A 16,807-nucleotide genomic window follows, 5' to 3' on the forward strand; every position below is an offset into this window, starting at 1 on the left:
ATAAGGACATCGATCGCAGTCGTTTGTCATAACTTTAACATCACGATACCACAGTCCCTCCATCGTGAGTGGGCTGTGACTATACGAAGTGCCAGAGCAGTGTGTGGAGGGACTGTGGCCAGAGGTAACCGATCATAGCGCTAGCATTCAGTGGTACCGTCCATCTACTACCTGCTACTGCATCAGGTGCAGCCACCGAACAATGGACTTTTAAAGAAGTCCTTACTATGATAAGATATATTGTGCAGGACAAGCAATGTGAATTGACTAATTTTAAGTCCTGAGGGTAATTAATTAATTGTTCATAATTTTCCCGCCTGAAAATCGACTTACCCTCCCGCACTCAACCTTCATTATTTTTACCCACTCCCCACATATTTTTGCATGTTTCTCCTCCCCATTGTTAATCTTTGAAGCTCCCCTGCCCTGTGGCGAAACGACCTTGTCGATTTCCCCTGCGCTGGAAAAGATTTCGCCTTAAAATTGTGTCATTCCCCTGCAGATATGAAGCTCCCCTGCCTCGTGATGAAAAAGCGTGTCGATTTCCCCTCTCCTCGTTTTTTTCCTATCCCGGCCCCCAGGCCAATCAACCGATATCTGCCCTGCCCGACAAAAGCTAAAATCTGCTCCCTGCCAGCTAAAAATTTGTCCCCAGCCCAAGCAAAATTAAAATTTCCCCTGCCCTCGAAAAATTGCTCCCGGGATAGCTTTTTCGATGAATAGCTCCGTTAGCTGCACCTGCTGCGTGGCCCAACACTGCAGAGATCTAGGGAGCGACTGATCTGAATGTTTGCTCGGCCGCACAGTTCCTCGTTATGAACTGACACACTGCCCCTCCTGTCGTAGGGACAGTGGCTATGGACTGTTGCTGGACGGATTGTGACTATGGTGATATATCGTCCCGCCGATTTTGAGTAATTTTTTGCGTCCAATGGGCACATGCAAGATGAAATTCAGACGGTGAGAAAATATTCGCATTTTGTTTCATGCTTTCTCCTAAATCACAGTCCCTCTATCCACAGAGGGACTGTGTCTAAATCAAAGCACGATTGAATCCCCGTGCCTTGATTTGGGAGAAAGCATCAAACAAAATGCGAATATCCATATTTTTCTGAATTTACCTCTATTTCTTATCAGCTGATGTAGAAACACTTATTCTATGCTTCGTCTATGCTAAATCATAAAGTAAACCGTGTTGGAAATACTTGTAGTTCAGTCCACATCCTCAAGGTCACATGACTAGCTATACGTGTTAATGATTTGCTGTGACATCCACCTACTTCCAGTTCCCTCTTTCTCTGTACGGTCTAATTTGCTGAGCTATGTGAAAACCGGTGTCGTTCTCAGAAGGACACTATCTACAGATTTATCGCAGCGTGGGCCCCGGATATCTTGTGTGTGAGAGCTCAATATTTTTAGTAGACTTTCAATGAAGTTACAATCGTAATGCCCATGTGAAGGCAACTTTCAACTTTTCAACTTGTAATTGATATGTACAAAACTAAACAGAGGAGGGGGACTTCCCCGTTCAGAGTCAAACACACTGAACATACAGCTGTCTCCCTGTCAAATTACGAATTACGCGCATTCATCCTTTTTTTCGTCCAGTGGTTTACCTGATAAGCGTCATAAGAGAGGCTGGCGGAACACAATCCAGTATTTGGTAAGCCATGAGACAGGCAGTATGAGGATTTTGTAAACGACAGCTACTCAGTGAAGACGAATATCCTTCTATAAAAAAACGGTTTCAAAAAACACTCGGGCAAAGCCAATAAATTGTGACAGTGTGCAACGCCATGGTTTTGGTATCGTGTCAGCTTGTGAAAGCTCACATTGTGGTTTACTTGAAGACTTTTTATATCGATACATTGTCCCTACGTCAACAATGCAATAAACTTTACCAAGAGCCGGTATAGCTTTGGACCAGTTCATTGTATGTGCACAAGCGACAGCGAGTGCATATATGGAGTGAACTGGTCAGAAACGAGGGTATACCCGTTGCAGAGGTAGTTGATTGCTATTAAAAAGTGAAATTCTTAAACCTCCAGCTGAGAGCTCGTGCCTGCTCCAACCGTGCTACATTGCGAATACAGCACTGTTATTTTCATGTCTTGACCAATCAGATCACAGAATTGCGCGTTAAATATAATGGTATGTTATAATATCAATTATATTCACTAATTTCAATCTTGTAAACGATATAGCAATAAGTGTGTGCTGACTCAGCCTCCGAAAGTAGACTATGGAGGTAAAAACCTCCGTGAGTGGACGTAGCATTAAACGCTATACGCCTGGTTTTGTTTCCGACAAAGCAGAGAGACGTGTAAAGTAATGGACCGAGAGATTCAGTTGTGCATTGGTAATCCATGGACTCCAACCCCTACCGAACACAGCACACACTGCGGTCAATAACCGCGTTATCGTAACACATCCTTGTTTGTTTACAAAATTCTTGAAAGGCTTCTTCCGCAGAAATTCCTCGAACCACAACGTCCTCATTTTTGGGACTCTTTCCATAAATCATTCTTGTTATCAGATAAGAGGTGAGCGTACAATGACGACAAGTCATTAGTATTAGGCTCGGGTATTGTTCTACTTCCGGGATGGACAGCAAATAAAAAGCTACCATTCAACCACTGAATGTCAGTGTATACGCGAACCGTGAACGTAACTTCATCCTTCGTTGTCCAACATTCTGAAGTCCTTCATAGGTGAGTAAAAACTCATGGAGTCGTGTCTTCAATTCTCCAACTTGCACGTACTTTGTTGTACTGAACTTGAGAGAGACAATGTCTCGACCTAGAAAATATCGTTATTGGGGCCAAACGCCTGATGTCCTCTTAGGCGACAGGTGAAAATCTTAAATTACTTTCCTACTTGTGCGATGTTATGATAGTACATCTTTGCCCCATTGAACACAAGTAATTCGGCTTAGCCTCAAATTTCTTGAATATTCGCTTTTTGTTTTGACAGTTGTCAGATAATGATGAAGCTTCTCATGCCCTATCTGTTGGAACACAAAATCGAAATATTTGACATGTTTTCCATGGGGAACATCTATTAACAACTAGTAAGGGATGATCGATGCGTTGCAAATGCATGTCAAGACAGCGTCAGTGAGGCTGTGTATGCACTATTGTGTGTTTGTCCGTTTTGCTCACTGACCCTGGAGCGAGACTCACAGTGGTAATGCAGACGGTGAATCGTCTCCGAGGCAATCGATTCTGGTTGCCAAATCGCCACCTCAGTGCTGGTTCTTTTTTCATCGGTTCCCTCACAGTCGCGCATATATATATATATATAATATATATATATATATATATATATATATATATATATTATATATATAATATATATATATAATATATATATATATATATATATATAATATATACGATTTAATGATACGTTATATTGCTTTCACAATGTCGCCACCAAAACAAATATTATTTATCAAATTTTAACACCACCTACATTGCTCTGCTACTTATGCATTGAGTATAGTTTCTTGCCTGTGAAGACATTTCTCACGATTATATATATATATATATATATATATATATATATATATATATATATATATATATATATATATAATTATGTGTATATGTGTGTATGTATGTGTGTGTATGTGTCTGTTTGTCTGTGTCTATATATATATATATATATATATATATATATATATATATATATATATATAACGTCTATAGGAGATGTTTTCCTTTCCTTTTTAATCGAACTTTAAACTAAAAAGCGGATATTGCTCAGCTGTGCTAAGTAAGCAGCAAATTTTACTGAATTGTCACGCTCGTATTTAGGGGAATTACGAGTTGAGGTGCCAGTCTGGATCGTAATGCTTTCAGTAACTGAAGCTGACACACCAAGATGTAGATTGTAACACAACCTTGTACTTTATTGCAAGATGGCGACCGTGTCGTTCACCGTCAAAGTTCTGATGTTTAATCATCTACTCTAAGTTCTCTACAAAGTTAAATACATATCTAAATCTTACATGATTACAGTGGTTATCACGTGGTAATTTTCCCGCCAGTCTTTGATTGTTTCTTAAGAGTAAATAAGATCACACCATGGAATATCCCGTTCTCGATTGTTCTTATTCAACGTCTATAAATAATTAATTAAAAGTATCACACTATCTCCTATCTACTTATCGTACGGTCTGAGTTAATGACCTTCACATGCCTTGGCCATGTGTCGGACGCTTCGAGATAAAATCTCTATAGGTAGGCGTTACAGAAGCTATTTCCAGTAGTCACCGGTAAACTACCCTGGGGAATAACGTTTTTAATTGCCGGAGAATCCAGAGCTGGGACAAAACATATCATATTTCTCTTTACGGTGCAAGATTAAGATCTTCCTCTTTATCTCTCTCTTTTCATTTCAGTGAGATATTGAAATGCTCCGACCATGGTACATAATTTTGGTTTTCTCTGTTGTTTGTCTTCTCGAGGTTGGAGCAAGGCCTACGATGAACGCGACGGTAAGTTATCCCACGCAAATAGTAAGTCAAGCAATCCTGACTGTATTGGCTTTGGTTAACCATGCATGATGGTTTATAAGATGATCGCAGTGAGTTTTGGGTATTTGAAGAGATCTAAATATGTTAAAGAAATGGGGTGGCCGGTTTGGAGTTTTTTCAATTTTTGTAAGCGTGATTTTTTCTTGTCTCGAGGATTTAGACAAATTGCACAGACGTCGAACACCAGTTAAGAATTGTAAATACGGACGAGGGTGGCTTTTGCTCGTCGTTCAGAAGTAGGCAGGGATGATTGTTAAAACGACACAATTTTCGAGCTTTGGCGAGAAAACAAACAAAAATTAATGCGCAGACTGAAACGCAAACATTTTTCAAACTTGGAGTCGACAACAGACTTAATGATTGACTGACCAAAAAGATTTACGTCAGCAAGACTGGGTTCAATTTATGTTTTCAAGTATACACCAAGTTCTTTATAGTGGATACTATATACTCTATGCTTCATAATGTCATTTTAATGGTGACGGTATTGTTCATCTTTCCATCCTTCACCTATCGAACGATTGCTAGTGTAGTAGGCCTTGTGGTGAAAAGAGGAAATTTATCTTCGGCAAAATGATATCCTGATATATATTTTAGAGACGCTTGAACCCCAGGTTGACACTCGACTTGTAGAAAGAACAAAGTTGTCTTCTTAAGATAATTTGTAACTTTTGAGTGTTGATGTTGTTATGGGTTTGAACTCTGAACACAGTGTTATTGTGGAAATCTACAGTCTACTTTGAATGGCTTCGCACTTGTTGATGACATTTTGGATGATTGAATAATACAAATAAACTCCCTAAGTTGCTGTGAATTGTGGCAATCGACCAATCAAATATAACCTTCCAAAAACACAGCAAGTCAGCAGCATTTTGTTGAAGGGTGTGTTGTCTTACAATACAAGTCATCTGTAATTTTGTAATAACCTGAGATGCTAATGTTATTTCTTTCATCCCCGAACAGAATTACCTTATGTCGTTTGGTTACTTGCAACCAAGCGGCGAAAATGGTGATGGCGAAATGCGCGACGCCGTGATGAACTTCCAGCGAATGGCCAACCTAGAAATGACCGGTGACTTGAACGACGCCACTATGCAAATGATGGAGAAGCCTCGTTGTGGTGTAGAGGATATGATTGGTTCAGCGGTAATGGGAACGAATACGAACGATACCGACAACACGAAGTTTATGCCCCGACTGAAAAGATACGCCCTAAGCAGTAAGGAATTTTTTCACCAATCATTTTGGGTAGAATGCACCTCTGGAATAGCTATTCCAATTCTCAGATTTCTATATATTTGCCTTTCTACCTCTTGCATGGGTTTACTTTTAAAGTTCTTGCAGTAAATAAAGTTTTCACCGTTTATTCTGTGAAGATTGAAATTTATCTGTTTCCATAGAGTTAACACAGGCATGACGGCTATTTTGAACACGAATCTCCTTAAACCTTGGGTAATTGTTTCTATAGTACCAAATTTTGCGCCCCCCCCCCTTCGATTGTTATTCTTAATTGTGATAGAATGGTTGAAAGTTCCCCGTGGAAAGCTTGAGGAATAGTTTAAGTCTTTCAGTTCATTTGACGCACAGACTACTTTAAGGAGAGGATGAAAGTTTTGGCTCTTTTTTCACCATTTTTGTTCTCTTCGTCAACGTTAGTTTAGTGTTCCACACCATATACCCTTCCAGCATTCAGCTTGTCCACATATCTCTGTGTGTGAATTCAACCAACAATAAAAATTACCATTGTTCAACACATAGACTGTAACGCTTTAAAGAGTCGAACAAACAATATAGTTTTGTACGCAGAACCAAAAAAAATCTGAAAAAGCCAAAAAGTCATAGTATGGGTATAGAATTTGTAAATGACTATGAAATTATCATAATGATAATGCAAGGTTTTGGGGCCCGGAGCATTCAAAATTTCAAGTCGTATGAGCAAGGCTGTATGATCAATAGTTAATATGTTGAACAAGACGTGTTTGACACCTGAGGTGCGCCACCTTACCTCTTTTAAGTTCTATGGCGACAGTTTTACAAATTCTTTATCATTGAGAGTCAGATGTAGAACAGAAAATGACAAAATTGAAATTTGGGACTGCATATGCACAAGCGATTGTCATCTACTAATCCAATAAACACAAGTATTCCATGTGTAATCTATAGCAACACAGAAGGCAGTGGTTTAATAAGCTGTGTAAATTCGACCAAAACATGAACCTCTTGCAAAACAGACTTATGCCTGTATTTACCAAAATGTAACGATTTTGTCGAGAGGTGACCGGTATGTCCCACGCTATAATCAATATATGTTTTGTGTATAAAAAAGTGTGTCATAATGATAGCGACATTCAACAGTTTTCATTGCAATGTACAGAACGGGGTTAAGATAATGAAGTAATTTGCAGTAATTCCGCCAAAGAATAAAGCTATTTTCTCGTTCTACCAATGTTTGTATGTGCTCCGTCTCTTGCAGGTGTGAAGTGGAGCAAAACAGATCTGACCTACAAATATGTGAGTTTCACGGAAGATCTGTCGATCGCTGATCAGAAAGCAGCCATTGAGAGGGCTTTTAAGCACTGGGCTGACGTCACACCATTGTCCTTTACCGAAGTAAACGGGGGTGAAGCCGACATTTTGATCGAATTCGCCGCAGGTGTACACAGCGATGGGTTCGCGGCAAAGTTTGATGGACCAGGTAAGAATAATTCATGAGTGTCGAACTGTAATTCCTTAAATTTTTCTCCTAACCCTGTGACAAATAAATCAAATAATCTACAAAGATTCAACCATAGACCCTCTCGAGGGTCTATGATTCAACAGTTAACCTTGTATATCACACACTTTTTCCCTCTTGTTTGTAGGTGGCGTTCTTGCGCATGCGTACTTCCCAGAGTCAGGCGACGCTCACTTCGACGATGACGAAACATTTACCGTGAACTCTCACGAGGGCATCAATTTAGACTTTGTAGCCGCCCATGAGTTTGGCCATAGCCTGGGTCTTGCACACTCTTCCGTCCCTGGCGCCCTGATGGCGCCCTTCTATTCAGGATACGATCCAGATTTTTCTCTGCCGCAAGATGACATTTCAGGAATCCAAGCTCTGTATGGTGAGTTATCGCTGTCGTTACTGCCTACCAGCCAAATGGTTTGACCTTCCCCCGCGTAATTATGGTAGTTCACACCTCGACATTGAGAAAATTAAATTTTTGTTCAAACTTTCCTCAAGAAACTTGAAACCATTTCGTCTCGAAATCAAGAATAAAAATCAACGGTCACCGTGCAAAAATTTGGTACGAGAGAAACAAATTACCCTAAGTAATTACCGAAATTCGACATAAGAAATAATTTTTTTATTTTCACAGAAATAAGATGATGAAAAGTTTGTCACTTGGTCTCCGAGAGCTTTAAAATTTACCCCTAAGAGCGGTAAAACAGAAAATCATTTTGAAATTTTGAGAGTCTTAATATGTGTCATGTCCCAGTGGCACATTTAACCTTAAGCCGTTTCTACATAGTACATACTTCTTTAGCTTTGAGTACCTGTTGTCATTTCTCTTACTGTTATATTTATTCTTCTATAAACGTACCTCTCCCTCATGTCAGAGTACGATTTTGCCAGAATTGTTTTATGAAATCTTTTGAATTTACAACTCGATGAATACTCTGGACTTGGTTCAAGTCGGTGAATTTTTAAAAAATAAAATCATTTATAATAGTTTTTCCTGTGTCTTTCCTATTTCGTACAAACCTATTCGGAATTTGGTAGCCCGGGTCAAGTTTTCCCAGTCATTGAATGCATTACATTTGAGTCTGCGCAGTATAGCGAGTTAGTTTCTGCTGGATTGATTACGGGTGAAACCGTAAGGCTCCCCTGTATAGCGTTCACCCCACTCATAGCGTCCACTCAAGTCACGCGCGCGTTTCACATGAGAGCGAAATACAAATTATTGCGTTTCCTCCACTCAAACATTCACAAATCGCAGACTTGAACCAAGTCTATCAATACTCCAGAAAGCGGCTTTCCTGCCTCCGCTAATGTGGTTCAGAGACAAGACGCGCTTTGATTTTTCGACATGCATTTATTCAAGCATATATGCATCAAATACTTTTCATGTTTACTGCAGGTGCACCTACGGATAAATTTTTGAAAGTAAATACTTGTACACGTCTCAAATTTTGCTTCGTTGCCAATGCATGAAAGAAAAAAATCACCATCATGTATACATTTTAGTCATCGTAGAATGAGAGTAACATGTCAATTTGAAAGTCACCTAGTGTCAAGACCACTTTACTTGCCACCGTTCGACATCTAGGTCATGAGGTATAGCATGCATGCGACTCACTCGCGTTTTCATTTGCGTTTCAGGTGAACTTGAAGCTGATGAAGATGATTCAACAGATGATATGGTGATGGAAACACCAGACGCTTGTAATACGACCTTTGACACAGTCTTCATGGGTGAGCATCTAATTATCACTTCAGATGTTTGAATTTGATTGAATACCACAGGGTTTTCGTTAGTTACGTTGATGAGAAATAAGACTTTTGATTTAACAGTGATAGATTTCAAGGTAGTGATAAGATAAAGATTTTGATGATTGTGGTCATGATGATGATGATAACGATGATGATGATGATGATGATGATGATGATGATGATGATGATGATGATGATGATGATGATGATGATGATGATGATGATGATGATGATGATGACGATAATGATTATGGTGGTGGTGGTGGTGGTGGTGGTGGTGGTGGTGGTGGTGGTGGTGGAGACAGTATAGTTGACAATCATTTTCATGATGATCGTTGTCAATTCACACTCACCATAGTCAACATTTATGCATTCATTATCATAATTATCATTACTAAAACGTTTCACAGATGATTGTCAAAATCCGCGACTCAACAAATCGAATCACAATATGTCTTACATGAACATTCTTCCTAAAAGAGATTTCTCACTCGTTCCTTTCAGATGGTCGAGAGAATACCTATGTAACTAAAGGCGGGTATATTTGGTTGGTGCTTTCAAACGGTGTTGCCGAAAATTATCCTAAGAAAATTGGTGAGGTTTATCCCGGTCTCCCAAACGACATTACGGCTGCATTCACGTCGCCATGGACACACAGAACATTTTTCTTTAAGGGTAATATTCAGGAAATTTTTCCATGCTTTTATCGTGTATACGCCCTTTATCATTCAGAGAGAGAATGAATTATTTTCCATCCCTGCTAATTGGCAAGATCAAGGTTTTGCAGCGATAGTTATTTTTCATATTTCGCCCTGAAACAAAAGGATATGGAGAGAAAAAAAATTGCAACGGGAAGAAAGGCAGGTGTATATGGCTTGATCTTTGACTTTTAGTATTCCGCCCAATACTGTTTACCTGTGCAAGCATAGACAGTGGGAGTTTCTACTGTGTGTAATACAAGGAGACTGTTTTAGTCTGAACAATAAAAAAGACAGGGGCAGGAAATCGAGTGCTTGTTTTCGGCAATGCAAGATACACTTTGCATGTGACTCGAAAGAATGCGATTCCAAATTAATTATAAGATTTCTAATCGCAGCATGGCCATTTCTAAAAATTATGCATTTTTATGTATGTGTATGTAGCATGTATCAATGAATTTATGTATTTAAATATTTATATACCTTCGTATTCGTATTTATTTATTTATTTATTTATTTATTTATTTATTTATTTATTTATTTATTTATTTATTTATTTATTTATTTATTTATTCGTTTTTTTGTTTGTTTGTTTGCTACATTAAGGTCGACGTATTTGGCGCTATACGGGTCAAACTTTAGACGAGGGTTATCCAAAAAGAACGGACAACACGGGCCTACCACGTAGGCCTGACGGAGTATTTGTGTGGAGTGGTGACGGTAAAATATACGTCTTCAAGGGTTCTCGGTACTACATCTGGAATGAATTCACCGAAAAAGTCTATCCAGGTGCTGTCAGGAGAATTAGGAAACACTGGAGAGGTTTACCGAAAGGAATCGATGCTGCGTTCCAGTGGAAGAACCGACGTACTTATTTTTTCAAAGATGGCGAATATTGGCGTTACGACGATTTGGCCATGGAGGTTGAGGCTGGGTACCCAAAATCCACCGCGCGCTGGTGGATTGGTTGCGAGGAACCTGTTAGGCGGAGAGACTAACCAAAAGTTAGAGCCATTTGCCGGGGTTGCGTGCGTAATACATAGCCAAGTATAATGTAAATAGCTGTCTTTCTAGCCTAGACCCTATTCGTCGCTTTCGGTCTTCGTCCTCGACTCAGTGGGGACGAAGGCCGAAAGCGACTAATAGGGTCTAGGCTACTGTCTTTAATGAAGTGAGAACATTAAACATTCAGTACTTATAAGCTCGTGAGCAAGCTACAACTGGCGATAAATGAACACAAATCCGTTCAATTTCTTGCCTATTCTGCCACAAGCAACTTGTTGAGGCATAGTTATGACTATATTGTCAATTTGCAGATTGCAATTAATATCTGAGGTGTCTTGAGTTGGACAAATTTCGCGTAGTTGCAGCTCATGGGCCTTTAATGGTCTTGCTCCAAAGAATTTAGGTGAATTGCTCACAGTCCGTGACACTCAGAGCACACTTCGCCCACATTCTAGTGTTGTAAATTTATATCAGCCAATTGGAAATGCGTGTATTATGGTGATAGGGCTTTCTCAATTTGTGCACCTCGCTTATGGAATCCCCTGCCATTATATATTCGAGCGGTTCAAACGTTGTTTTTCACGTCTTTTTATTTGTGATTTTCGTAGTTTTTATGATGAGTTTTTATAACATGCTGCTTTTTTCCTTTGCAAATTTACAATCAGTACTATTTTGAAGCAATTTTATGTTTCTTCCTCCTATTTGTTGATTTTTAGTGTAAAGTGCATTGAGATTATTTTAATGCAATGCGCTATATAAGAATCAAAACTTTTTCATGAGTATAGAGCGAATATTTGATTGTGTAATTGTAAAGATTTATAAGTCCGCATTAATAAATATTTTTTTATTTAATCGTTTAATAACTGATATGGCGAATGACGGGGTGATTTTCTCTTCACTAGCTTGTCACTCTACCTACTAAAAGCCAACGGCCCAAGCATTTGGAATGAGAAATGTCCCCGTCACGCCCAATCGTTCCCCTGTCATAAAGGCCACGTACGGTGAGTACACGGCCAAAGGGTGTGCTGCTGTTGAACTGGATTGGAACTGTTATATGTTTGTCCTGGTGGCAGCATTTTGAAACCAACTCAGAACGTTTGAGCCGCCACCAAAACAAATATTCCGGCTTTATCAAATTTTAACACCACCTAGAAATGGAATGGTACGCCCCAACCATAAAAATGAGAGTGTAGAGATAAGAATTCTTTAGCTTCTGTCTGAAGATTGCAGAATGCATGAAACTTAAGTTATGATTTGTTTATAACGCTCTGCTTTTTGCATCGAGCACTGAAATTTCCGAGATATATATATATATATATATATATATATATATATATATATATATATATATATATATATATATATATATATATATATATATATATACTATACATGGCAGGTCTGGTAGTTCGATTCGGCTCATACCCTCTCACAGTCCTTCATTAGTTTCACATTTATGGCCCTTGTTGTAGGCGGGCTAACATACCAAAGCGGCGTTACCTCTCGGTCTGGCCAGGTAAGAGTGTTGACAACATGTCAGGATAAGGCAGAGTTAAAAAGCCACGGAGCCAGATAGGGCTGCAAGATAAACTAGACTTGGCTTTACCTTTACATAACATAGATTCCGCTGAAATTTAATCCACTGCTTAAAAGTGTTTAATAATGTCGGGTGAAAAACGGAATGCACTTTGAAAAGCTACCACAATACCTGACTGAATCTGCCCATTTTGATGATATATTTCAACACATCAAGTTGGGCGTTTTTAAACTTCAAATTTTTCTGACGCCCAGTTATTGCTAAATGTACAGATTATTGTAGTTGTGCTACACACATAGAATAAGATAAGATGGTCAAAATCATTATGCAAAATTGAATTAGGAAAGTCATATCCTTCACAATCAAGTCACTTCTAACCCTAGGCCTGACCTACTTATTGCCGAATGAATGGCATATTGCACTATGTTTTAGCAATGCACTTTGTACTGATAAAGACTGACCAAATTCTCCTGAGACTCAGCGAAGACTCTACTCATCAATTTATATCAAACGATACTTGAAGTGTCAGCTGACGATGTACTCAAGCTTTCCAACTTCCTATATGAGACATGTTATGATCCATACATAAGCTTAATTAGATATGTTTACATACTGTAGTGACTACGAATTGTTTATTATAATGGGATTGTTCATGGTTGTATAGTTCACAACTTTTACGATTAACACAGCTCTGTACTCCATCAGTCCACTCTATATAAGCAGCTGGTCTGCACTTGGAAAGGGAAAATGAATTCTCCTATGTGTATGTGAGAGAGAGAGAGAGAGAGAGAGAGAGAGAGAGAGAGAGAGAGAGAGAGAGAGAGAGAGAGAGAGGAGAGAGAGGGGGGGGGGAGAGAGAGGGGGAGGGGGCCTCGCCATGTGGTGTCCAAGAGGTCCTACACCATAATGTGCTATACAATCTTGGCAAGTAAGTCGGTTCAGGGTCCAAGTCGACATACCTGGTTGGCTTGCTTCCACGCTGAATTAATTATCAGCGTCCAGTTGTGATGTGAAAGAAACCACGTTGGTCTGGGTTAACAGGTCGTACCAAAATCACGGCAACTACAGTTTGGGCTCCGCATCGCTAATCCTCTTTCTTAAAGCCACAATCGCTGCTAATTTTATGATTATTTTCATGGTTTTATATTAGCAAAGTTGGTTCATGCTAACTAAAGGACATGTATAGGTGTATCACTGCTCGGTGATTTTGACCATGCCCACATGTTTTAACATATTAAATAATAAACAGGTGCCGCACTCATAAAATGGCGCCCCCACGGAAAAGTACAAAAAATAGTATTTTCTGCATATACCCATCGTTATCATACCAGAAACAAGCATGATGCCATTTACTTGGATGCACAACACAAGATGGCGAACATTTTGTTGTTGTAATCTTTATTTTCTCTGTCAAATGATTAGTTTTTTGAAAATGGCAGGAAATCTAAAATGATGTAAAAACGTTTGAATTTATATACCACTTTCGACACTTATGACAGTTATAAATTTTTTCAGTCTTTCATGGGTCTTATTCAAAGAAACTCTTGGAAAACTTAGGGTACTTTAAGATCGCAGCTATTTGGACTTTAAGGGAAGTTTCAGTTATTTCGTCCTCTGGGCCTAGCGAAATCAGGGGTTGGTCCATCTTGTAAAATGTGACCTCCACTCCAATACCCCTATCTAATTTCTAACCCCCTTCCTTTAAACTTGCCCCCACCCGGTTCTTTCTCGAAATGCATCCTTTGACCGTCGTCTTTGTTACAGGCCTAAGTAACTTGACATTTATCGCACATCACAGAGTGAAACAATTCTATTAGGCCTAAACTAAGCATGGCGCGGAAAACAAAATTTTGGAGTAGTAGCGAAAAAGCCGTGTTTCAGAGGTCTTGATAGTCCCAACGAACAGTTAGGGGCTTCAAACGTTTTACTTCATGAAATCATGCACTGAAATGGTCAGAAAAAATCTTTTACAAGTGTTTTCAGGTTACTGGATGGAATGGTTGTATTTCAGTAAATGGCTATCATAATTTTGCAGCAGCGGAGCATTATCATCATTGTCTGCAGTCTGTGCTAGTGACGCGGCTCTAACACTGACAATCAATGTGCATGAAAAATGACAGCAAATGTCACTGTGGTACTGCAAAGGCAGACAATGGGCTGTTTAAAAAATACATCTCGGCTAATTAAATTCAACTCACACAGTATATAGTTTTAAATTTTTAAAAAATCCCACCAGCTTTCTCAATAGACTCCGTCTCACCCCTTGTTTGTGCGTGGCCCTGTCGTTCGTTGTTTGCATTATGGGCATGACGTGACCGTTGTCGCCCACGCCATCTAAACCAACGGTAATTACGTCTGAAAGCTTAGAAGGTATTGCATGTTTCACTTACTATATGTAAGGATTGACTCATTAGAAAGAATAATGAGGATGTTGTCTCTTTGAAAGTGGCAAATTACTAAAAACTTCAGATAAACAAAGGATGTCATGATTTAGGCAGGCATATTTTGAACATTGTATTGCTTACTATAAGAAGCGTAGCTCTCGGTGGAAACGAGATATTTGCAACTGAAATTCGTTACTTGTTAACTGCCATGACATCTTTTCAAGCCATTTGTGAGTTTTTGAAGGCTTAGTTTTTGCTCGTTTCCTATCCAAAACCAGCGAACAACTGTAGCGCAATTATTTATACAAGTCGACGACGCTGAAAAACTCTTGGACGCATCCATAAATATATTTATACATAGCAACACCAAAATGTTGTGCGAGGGGTTGCCTGAACAGCTACTTGACTCAGACACGGGAGTCAGGCATACGAGTGGGACTATGTCACGCAGAATTTGCAAGTCCCCAAGTTTGTAAACTTATCGTGCCACAGAGAACAGTGGACAGGTCCGTCCCTGGGGACGGTTATCGCAGGACACATATATCTTATACATGACACAATGAAGGACCAACAGAAATCTTACACATCAACAAGTGCCAAGACCATGACACCAAGGATTGGTATGATAAATCTTTATCAGCAATATCATAGTCAAAATTGTTAAAATGAAATGAAACAATAGCAACAAGCACCCCGTGCAGAGATCAAGACACCACATCCCCACGCCTAGGGGACGAACCTGTTCGCTGTTCCATGTGTACATACGCCAGTTGTAATGTAGTTCACGATAATAGGAAACTGGTTAGGCGGAAAGAGACTTGAGTTACAGGCGATGACGACACCGGACGTACCGCAGCTGCGACGCTGTCCTTTCTCAGAAATGTACCCTCGTTCCATTTACTCTAATGTTCTCGGACCGTATGAATGCAGCTCTTGGTGCACGTCTGTGTAATGTCTGTCAATGCGCATGTGCGTCTGTCTCCAGTCTATCCGTCCATTTCGTGCTGACGTATATTCTTTAATTTGGTGTTGACACGCAGTGATACAGAACAAAATACATATGGTTTCCTTTCACCTGGCACACGTGAAGAATCTGGGTCGTATCCTGCGTATGGTAGAAATTTGTGCTTGTCTAAGGAGATGCTAAATGGTAGTACATGCGCCCCCAAATTAACAGACACAAACTTTTACTCAAATTTAAGTGATGAAACTTCAAACCATTCCCTTACGAAATCAGGAATGAAAATCAGGGGTCACAGTGCAAACTTTGGTACCAGAGATACAAATTACCAAACTTTATAATTCAAAATGGCCGCCATCCCTGTGTTACACTCTGTTGGGAAAAATGAAATTTCCGATTTTCATAAAATAACTTGATTTTCTCCATGAGCTTCGAAATAAACCCCTAACAAGTGGTAACCCAAAAGTGTGTTGTCAAAGTTTGAATGTCTATCCCTGGGGAGCATTTTACCTAATGGCATAAAAGGCGTCCCTATGATAATATTAAATTTTACCACAGCTTAGCGTAGATTGAGTATGCTTCATCGCTGTCCCCTATCTGACGTGCCGTAACTTTCGCTGACAGGTCCAATGTTTTTTTTGTTTTTTTTTCAAACCAAAAGTAAATATATTCACGGAAGTGAACACTTAACTCGTCGTGTTGGTACAGAGACATGCCGGGCCAGCTTTGAGGGAAGTTGTTGTCTTTTCATGAAATTCCGACCTTAAAAAAACATGGAGGGACTGTGATTAAAAGTTGTGGTCGCATCGCCGCCAAATGTTTACATAGATAATTTTTTTCTCTCAAACTTTCTTTGTGTTAGAGACCGATTGCGGCAGCTTCTTCGCCAGGTTCTGGTCCAGTTGTATGAACGCACATTGAAATCACGCAGTGATACCCTTAAAGAAACCAGTCAGTCGCCGACATGTGTGGGATGGCATTTCAAATAGTATGTTTTTCTCATCATACAATAAGAAGTTAAGTGAACTCCAAACACCGTAAGTCGACAATTGGAATTTCAATGTCGAGCACCATGCCTTGTCCACTACAATTCCGCAAGGAAACAAGGGCTGACACTTGTCGGCAACTGGGGCATTGCGTTGTATTGCTTATGGCTCTGCCATCTAACGCGATGGAGCTCCTTGAAAACAGATCTTAAACTGTTC

At 39.6% G+C, this 16,807-nt stretch overlaps 1 protein-coding gene across 2 annotated transcripts; it reads left to right on the forward strand.

Annotated features, from left to right (window-relative positions):
- Window positions 1-2,538: 2,538 nt before the first annotated feature.
- On the forward strand, window positions 2,539-10,728 carry LOC139132316 (matrix metalloproteinase-19-like). Of its 2 annotated transcripts, XM_070698709.1 has the most exons (8): window positions 2,539-2,711; window positions 4,406-4,501; window positions 5,504-5,759; window positions 7,014-7,235; window positions 7,402-7,647; window positions 8,907-8,999; window positions 9,522-9,692; window positions 10,322-10,728. In XM_070698709.1, exons 2-8 carry the CDS (start codon window positions 4,418-4,420, stop codon window positions 10,711-10,713), a joined length of 1,464 nt encoding a protein of 487 aa, XP_070554810.1. In that variant the 5' UTR covers window positions 2,539-2,711; window positions 4,406-4,417; the 3' UTR covers window positions 10,714-10,728. The 2 variants fall into 2 exon arrangements, with proteins under 2 accessions (XP_070554810.1, XP_070554817.1); XM_070698716.1 differs by lacking the exon at window positions 2,539-2,711 and having other exon boundaries at window positions 4,277-4,501.
- Window positions 10,729-16,807: the final 6,079 nt, after the last annotated feature.

The sequence above is a fragment of the Ptychodera flava genome, chromosome 1 (assembly GCF_041260155.1).
Source record: "Ptychodera flava strain L36383 chromosome 1, AS_Pfla_20210202, whole genome shotgun sequence".
NCBI lineage: Eukaryota > Metazoa > Hemichordata > Enteropneusta > Ptychoderidae > Ptychodera > Ptychodera flava.

Bases quoted from the DNA above. Each gene is read 5' to 3' on its own strand.
- LOC139132316 (XM_070698709.1), top strand. From the start codon at position 4,418: ATGCTCCGACCATGGTACATAATTTTGGTTTTCTCTGTTGTTTGTCTT. The intron at 7,236-7,401 runs GTAAGAATAATT...TCTTGTTTGTAG, and splicing joins GGCAAAGTTTGATGGACCAG to GTGGCGTTCTTGCGCATGCG. The intron at 7,648-8,906 runs GTGAGTTATCGC...TTTGCGTTTCAG, and splicing joins AGGAATCCAAGCTCTGTATG to GTGAACTTGAAGCTGATGAA.